The sequence below is a fragment of the Ursus americanus genome, chromosome 2 (genome assembly GCF_024610735.1).
Source record: "Ursus americanus isolate L20-20 chromosome 2, mUrsAme1.1.p, whole genome shotgun sequence".
In the NCBI taxonomy this organism is placed as follows: domain Eukaryota; kingdom Metazoa; phylum Chordata; class Mammalia; order Carnivora; family Ursidae; genus Ursus; species Ursus americanus.
The window spans coordinates 76,787,647-76,795,829 of record NC_142128.1 but is presented as its reverse complement, the minus strand read 5'-3'; the positions used below and the strand labels follow the sequence as shown (position 1 = coordinate 76,795,829).

At 44.7% G+C, this 8,183-nt stretch overlaps 1 protein-coding gene across 1 annotated transcript in view; it reads left to right on the top strand.

The window, feature by feature from the left end:
* Window positions 1-300: 300 nt before the first annotated feature.
* KCNH1 (potassium voltage-gated channel subfamily H member 1) overlaps window positions 301-8,183 on the top strand; it is a 337,006-nt gene continuing 329,123 nt past the window's right edge. The window contains exons 1-3 of the mRNA XM_087866022.1: window positions 301-352; window positions 728-851; window positions 4,410-4,516. Of these exons, the coding sequence (XP_087722148.1) occupies window positions 301-352; window positions 728-851; window positions 4,410-4,516 (283 nt within the window). The remainder of the gene's footprint in view (window positions 353-727; window positions 852-4,409; window positions 4,517-8,183) is intronic.

Sequence of the window (8,183 nt, the reverse complement as noted above, 5' to 3'; positions counted from 1 at the left end):
GGCTGATGGTCAGTGGAAGAGCTCTGAAACGTGGCTCCTGTGGCTACAGAATCTCAGAATCAGCAAGAAGGTTTTTGCCACTGTGAGCGTCTTGATCAGGTTCTAATAGGATCTAGTATTAGGAGCGTCTAGTCACTTCCTTACCAAGAGGGGGGCTCTCCGGTGTGTGGGTTGCACAAGGACATCGTCCGTCTCCATTCCTCTGCCTAAGAAGACTTTCTCCTCCTAGGATTGGTAAATGCTAATCAGGGTCAACAAGGCCAATTTGTAGCTTTTGGCCAAAAGACTGACAAGGCTAAGATGCTAGATGGAGCCCAGAAGAAATCCCTTTTGCGTTCTCTCTTGCTCCAGAGTACCAGTGTACTTTCATTGTGATGACTTAGGACTTGAACTTGTCTCATGGGAATCACTGAATTTCTGCAGGATTCATTGGCTGGTTGGTTAAGTATCTTCCTTTGCTAACTTCCTCTTGGAGGACAATAACCTTAGCATTTGAATTCAAAATATTCAGTTCTAAAGGACTGTTCTTTTGTATTCCTCACAGGGCCATTTTCCTGTTCAAGAGACTGTTTTAGAGGGAAGCCAAGATACGTGGATTGGTTGACATTATTTATGTCCTCATTGAATCTCAACTAATGTCTTGCCTCCTATGCCCTTTTCTTTTCTCCTTCTTCTTCTTCTTCTTCTTCTTTTTCTTCTTCTTCTTCTTCTTTTTTTTTTTTAACAGATACTAATTTTGTGTTGGGGAATGCCCAGATAGTGGACTGGCCTATCGTGTACAGCAATGACGGATTTTGCAAGCTGTCTGGCTATCACAGGGCGGAAGTGATGCAAAAAAGCAGTACCTGCAGGTATTTATGTCCGGGGTTGTTCTGTTGAACAGTCTATCATGGTATCTTCTGGAAAAACAAAACGGCTTACTTGGTGCGGGGATTGCCTTTCTCTCATTTAGTGTTTATTCAGGAACATTTCTGGTGATACCATCTCTCGTTCACGCACTATACCGGGGAATCAAAGAAGGCTTCGAACATGGCCTCTGCAAACTGACTGGACTTGTAAGTCACTGACACGGGGTCACCTAGAGAAACTCAGGAAAGCCACTTTATCTAGAAAATGGGGACTCAGAAGTTTATGAGGTGTTAGATGAAATGATATGAAAGTTAGGTGATGCTATAAAATGAAATGAAAATGAAATAAAATTTTAGGCGATTAATTAATTTTTGAAAATACATGACTGTTTGAGAAGAAACCCTACCATGTTGGAGACAAGGGCCTTGTTCATAGGGCTTTTCACCAGAAAAAGAAAAGAGAACTGAGATTTGGTTGCCTTCTAATCCATGCTGTCACATCTCTGGTCGCTCACTCGGAGGCAGGGGCAGATTGTGCTAACAGTGCGCGCAGCCTGGGCGTTTGACAGGGTTACTGATCGAGCAGTACCCTTGGGCTGGGGCATTAGAAACGCCTTTTAAAGCATCTACAAGGTGTGGAGCTGAGCAGAGCAAGCCGAGTGGAGCATGTGCCCGGCCCTGCCAGACACCCCCCTGCGGTGCCCTGGCAAGGTCTTGGCTCAGCACAGCCTCTCACTCCTTCTCACTCCTTCTTCGGAGTCTTCTGTCTTCACTGGCGTTTGCATGAAGTGGACTCATTTTCCCAGACCTGCCAAATCAAGAAATACAGTCATCTCTGAAGGGTGGAAAAACCTGTCTGATACAGGCATCGTCTTTGGTTTTCAGAAATTGCATTTTGATGGTCTTAAATCAGCCACGTAACTAGTTCTGATGAGAAGTATTAAATGCTTCGAAAAATATCCTTTTCTTAAATTTTAGGTGTTTTGGGCTGGGAAATGGAAAACTTAAGATTCTCCTTCTTCCCTTCAAGATGTAGAAATTATGACTCTTAAGTCCTGCCATAGAATTCTCTTACATTTGTGGTGTGCTGTTATCCTCGTTAGCGTCTCTCTCTGTACCTGCATCTACGTCGATATTTGCATATATACAATCAAAACAAATCAGGGAGTTAGCCTCACTTTCTGGTGTGACCTGAGCAACTTTCCTTCCCTTTCTTGCTTCTTATTGGCTCTAACCAGACCCTTGAAGAAGATCAGATCCGATAACTTGCAAATTTAGCCACCTTTTCTTTCATGCACAATTGTAGGAAACTTACTCAATTCCCTGAACGTGTCCCTTTCCTAAAGATAAAGTAGACCTGCCTTCGTGCTGGCTGTATTCCTAACAACGGCTCAGGAGCCTCTTGTGCGTATTTCTTGGATTGCAGGTGTCTGAAATCTAATGTCCGGGTAAAGGAAACTTACAGCTACCAGTAAACTAGTCTGAGGAAGTACATAAGACTAATGAAAGCTGGGTGTAATTTTGGCACCTCACTTATTTCAAGTCTCCATTTTACAGGGATTTGTTTCCCCTCGTGAAGGAAATGGCCAGGCTATATACCATGGTGTCACTTAAATGGAGGTCACTTATCTAGCAAATTAACTCAGAAAGAGAAAGTGGGAGGAAGCTAAAAAGGCAACTGGCTAAATAGGACGGTCACAGAGCTTACGTTCTTTTCCTCCTTCAAGAAGTCCTCTTGTTCTCAGGCAGGGCTAATTTAGTCTTGATCGAGCCATCTTTTTAAAGATAAGTCAACAAGCTCAGTTATCTCTTTTCCTGATTTATGGATGAAAAGCGGAGTGCTGCATGAGAAAAGCACGAGGGCAACCGTACATAATGATGTCTCAACAGGCTGGGAAGGGACAGAATAACAAAAGTGACACAGAATTCATAAAGTCAACAGTGAGGGCACTTTTTTTTTTTTTTTTAAACAGAGTGCCGGCAATCGCAAGCCTGCAGTAAGCTCAAGGCGGTTCCAGTATCAAGCCAAGCAAGGCCCTTGAGTTGGTGGTAGCCTTGAGGTTCTCTGTGGCTCTGCAATTCTGATTCTGTGATTCAAGTCATCACGAGAGAGATTGCGTTCAGCACGCACAGTTTTGGAATATGGGGATTGTGTTGTTTAGAACGCATGCCCTGGCTTCCACCTTACCCGAGGCTTGGGGGCTGAGTGTTGGTGTCCTTCTTGTTCTGGTCTCATGAAGGCCTGAGGTGGACGGGAAATGCTCGCTGTGTCCATGGCGAGGCTTTGTCCGAGGACTGGCTTTTCCTGGCCCATTGAGAGATGGCTTTTCTCCTCTCCCATGTTGTTAGTGTCCTGTGCTGTGGTTTATTCTACCTAGCTGGGGGTATATCTTATTCCCAGAGGGACAAAGCTTATTCACAGTGAGGCCCAGTCCTGGCTGTTTTCCTGCCTCTGCTGAGAACCAGAATTAGTCAGTAGGAAGTTCTGTCTGGAGGTTTTCTCTCATTTTCTTTCATGCTGCTTATTTCCCCCCTTAGTCTACTTTTCTCCAAATGTGAGCAGTAGGGAGCTGTATTGGTAAGAACTGTAGGATTTTATCATTTCTATATTTTAAGCCCGGTGCTTTTTGGGGGGTGCGGTGGGGGGGTAGGAAACAGAGCTGCACACAGAGTGCTGAATCTTCTGTTTCTTTCCTTAGCTCTGCCTTAATGGTCAGAGCATCAAATTGCACCCTTTGGTGCAATTCTTTGGTTGATGAATTTTTGTGATTTTTTCCCTATTCTTTTGTTTATTTGGTTGGGAATTAGAAGAGGAAAAAAAATCTGTGGTCCAGATTTACTCTGCCATCTTTCCCGGGAAATTTCCCAGAGTTGTACTTCTAAAATGCAAATCTGATTATGGAACTCTTTTGCTTAAAACTTTCTGGTGTCTTCCCCGCCCCCCATTGCTTTCAAGATAAGGTTTAAATTCCTTCACGTGGCTTATCATGCCACGTGCTCCTTCATGATCTGGTCTGTGCTTATCTTTCTATGTTATCTGTTGGGGAATCTCCCCTCATTATGTATATTCCAGTCCCAGTGAACTGAACCACATTCAGGTTCCAGAATTAACCTCCCTCTCACCTCTCTGCCTTTGCACATGTTTTTCTTTTGCCTGGAATGTTCTTTTCCCTCCTTTTCCCATCTAATTTCCACCTGCTCTTTAGATTTCATTTGCCTTTACCTCTGGGAAGCCTTCGCTGACCACACAGGGCTCTGTGCCCGTATTCTGTGTTCTGTAATTCTGTATGGGTTGGTCACAGTGTTTCCTGATCCACTCTTTTCTGTGTATCTCCTCTTATTATACCGTTCATTTTTGGGGGAGGTGGTGATAGAATGCTGGTGAGTTAGTGAGTCTTCTTTGAGTGAATGTTTTCATTGTGCATGTGAGTGTGTGTGTGTGTGTGTATGTGTGTTCATTCCACATAGCACAGTGCTAGGTAGAGGAGAGATGTTTAACAGATGCTGGCACAAATACTCAATATTTGTTAAACTAACTTGAGCTTTTTGGTTGATTTGCAGTTTTATGTATGGGGAGCTGACCGATAAAGATACAATTGAAAAGGTGCGGCAAACATTTGAGAACTATGAGATGAATTCCTTTGAAATTTTGATGTACAAGAAGAACAGTGAGTATCCAGACCATTCTGAACCATACCTTTACGTGCTTGGAATAGCAAAAGAGGTCCTCTTCCTCTGTTGTTGACTTGGATTTTCTTGTCCCCTATTAGCTAAATGTTGTTACGTGAGGCTATTGTGTATGTTGGGATAAATGGTGTGGATTGCTGAGTTATACTGTTCCTTACAGAACACTTGAACTTGTTACTAACCAATTAAGACTTATTTTTAAAAAAATTTTATTTATTTATATGAGAGAGAGAGAGCACCAGTGGGGGCAGAGGGAGAGGAGAAGCAGTCTCCCTGCTGAGCAAGGAGCCAGATACGGGGGTCGACCCAGGACCCTGGGATCATGACCTGAGCCGCAGGCAGACACTTAACCAACTGAGCCCCCCAGGCGCCCCCAGTTAAGACTTCTTGATCTCAGGGCGCCTGGCTGGCTCAGTCGGTAGAGCACTTGACTCTTGACCTTGAGGTTCTAAGTGTGAGCCTGACGTTGGGTGTAGAGATTATTTAAAAATAAAACCTTAAAAAAAAGAAAAAGACTTCTTGATCTCTTTTTCTGCCAAGGTAATGTTTTTCGTATTGGTTTACCTATGGTGAGCTGCTAGCTGGAGATACTTACAGACTTTAAGCCTTTTGGGGGGAAAGGAAGCCATGGGACAGCGACTCTGGCCAGATCATCTTTGAATCTGTCCTCCACGGTACCCAGCCCAGCAGGAAACACCAGTAGATGCCCTGTTAGGTGAAGGGGATTAAGAGCACACTTATCCTGACGAGCACAGAGTAATATCTAGAATTGTTGCATCACTATGTCGTACACCTGAAACTAATATAACCCTATATGTCAACTACACTGGAATTAAAAAGAAAAGAGTTTCTGAATAAAATTTTCTTCTCCCGATCACCTTAGTTTTCCATCAGAGTTGGTATTACTATTCAGAGTGGTTTGTGATTTTGTATTTGTTTTGGCTACAATGATTTCCACAAAGTATATTAATGAAGAGTTTTGGTCAATAGCCATACACAGGTATAAAACTCGCTTTTCTCTCCTGACATTTCCTGCCGAATGGAGATGAGCCATGTTAGAAGTATGGAACAGTGGGGCATATATGGCCATAGCAGGGCTGCAGAGGTGTCCAATAGTGCTGTGTTTTGGGTTTTAAAAAACTATTTTGTCTGTAAAGCATTCTGTTCTTTATATGTAGATTAAATGGTAGGTCATAGATTCAATAGAACGTTTCCAGAGTGGCGCAGATGGCACATGAGGATACGGGTTTATCCTGGTGGCATTCAGAGTGATACATTTTGCTCTGGAAAGCAAAGGGCACGTTTTATCTGGAAGGAGCTGGGTCTTTGGTCTGCAGTGTTGGAGCGGGGAGCTGAGAGCATTGTTTGCTCGCCGCCCTGTGCTGATGCTGATCTGAGAGACTGGCTCCGGGCGTCAACTAATCCAAGAGGGCTGGTCCTGCAGCTTTCACACTAGCGGGGAGCCTTGCTCCGCCTCCCTCCTGCAGCCAGTAAGCTGAGTTCCTACCCCGCTATTCAGCAGGAGAGGAGCAGGGTGAAAGACCGTGAATGACTCCTCCACTATGGGGAGTACAGCCCAGAGCACCAGCTCTGACCAGGAGCACACTGGCCTTTTCATGGGAAGGAGATGCTCTGCTCATGTGTCCCGAGCTAACGGAGGAAGTTCAAGGTTTTTCACACTAGGAGCCTTGTGTACTGAACAGTGTGGATTTCCCCTTGACACAGCATACTAGTTGGGTAGGTGTCTCACAAAAATAACGCTTTGCAGTTATATTTTGCTTCACAGTTTTCAAGCTTCATTAGACTATGCGTTTAACTTGCTCAAATTATATGTGTTTGGCACAAAAGGGAGAGAAGGGGAAACTTAATTTAAATTGAGTCAGTGATTTCACTTGCCATGCCCTTTATTTTTTTATTTTAATGTTTTTTTATTATATTATGTTAGTCACCATACAGTACATCCCCGGTTTCCGATGTAAAGTTCGATGATTCATTAGTTGCGTATAACACCCAGTGCACCATGCAATACGTGCCCTCCTTACTACCCATCACCGGTCTATCCCATTCCCCCACCCCCCTCCCCTCTGAAGCCCTAAGTTTGTTTCTCAGAGTCCATAGTCTCTCATGCTTCATGCCCTTTAGGGAGCACGTACCCCAGAGGAAGTGTGCGATGAGGAGGGGAAGCTGTTGTTCCCTCAGCTGCCTCTGGGGCTGAAGGCCTTGTATTACGAGCATCTCATTGCTGAAGGTGGTTCTTGTAGCTGAAGTTCTGAACGTTAGGTAGGCATGGCCCGTGCACGGAAGTCAGTTGGTTCAACTAATTCTACCAAAGAACGATCATCTCTTCCTTGCTCTGAGGTTGTGGTAGGCGTACTGAGAGATGCATGCCGGTCTCCAGGGGGGCGTGTCCGCCTAGGCATGGGACTCTACTTCCAGGGTGGTGCTAAAGAATTTTCAAGAGTAATTGTGCTTACCCTTTGGCTTGAGAAAATAAACTCTGTGGAAGATAGGACTCCACTCTATTATAAAATGTTGATTCTCTAAGCCCTGTGAAGTAGTCATGGCTGATGTTGTTTATACCCATTGTATAAGAAGTTAAATTCCTTACTCAAGGACACGCGGAGTTTCCAGTGTCCTGGCCATTCTTCGAAGACTGGGTACAAGGCAGGGCCACCATATATAGCTGTGGAGGCTATTCTCTGAATAGAGGGCAACTGGAAGCCAGCTTACGGTTTACTTGCTGAATCCTCTACGCACCGTAGCTTAGCATTACATCTGTGCTGAGGGAGGAGCTTCTCTTTCTAATTTGCACAAAGATGTCTAGAAGGCTAGCGGGAGTTCCATGCAAGGCTAAGCCTGTACGGAAAACAGGGAGCAGGAAATTGATGCAGATAGTGTTGGGTTCTTCCTAGGAACCTGTTCATGGCCTCCCAACTCCTCCAAATCCCATCTTCTCCTTAGGAATTTAGAAACTTTCAATAATTTATTAAGCCTGAGTATTTTACATTTGCACTGAATTCTGTGGTTTTTTTTTTAAGATTTTATTTTTTTATTTGAGAGAGAGAGACAGCACAAGCAGGGGGGAGGGACAAAGGGAGAGGGAGGAGCAGACTCCCCTCTGAGCAGGGAGCCCAGCATGGGGGCTCGATCCCAGGACCCCGAGATCACGACCTGAACCAAAGGCAGATGCTAAACCAACTGAGCCAACCAGGTGCCCCCATCCTTTTTTTTTTTTAGCTGCTTTTTATTGACCCACTACTCTGTGTCAGACACAGGCTTACAGTAGGGATGTGGTTATGAAAAGAGACACAGCCTCTGCCCCTATAGCAGGGGGGCGGCAGCATCCACTCCACGGTACAGAGCCCTTAAGTGTTTTGATGGTGACACCATTTGGAGAGGGTCACCAAGCCCTAACTTAGAAGGTCAGGGAAGGAAGTCTTCCTAGCAGACAGGAAATCCATGCAGAAACTAAAGATGGTGGGAGTTAGGCAGAGGAAAGAGCAAAGAGTAGCTCAGGCCAATGAAATGCACTGGAGTTTCAGGAGACCCAAAGCAGGGCGCCTCAGACTTACATACATAGGAGATCACCTGCATATTGCAATTCTAGTTCTCTTCAGTAGGTCTGGGGAAGGCTCTGAGCTTCTGCCC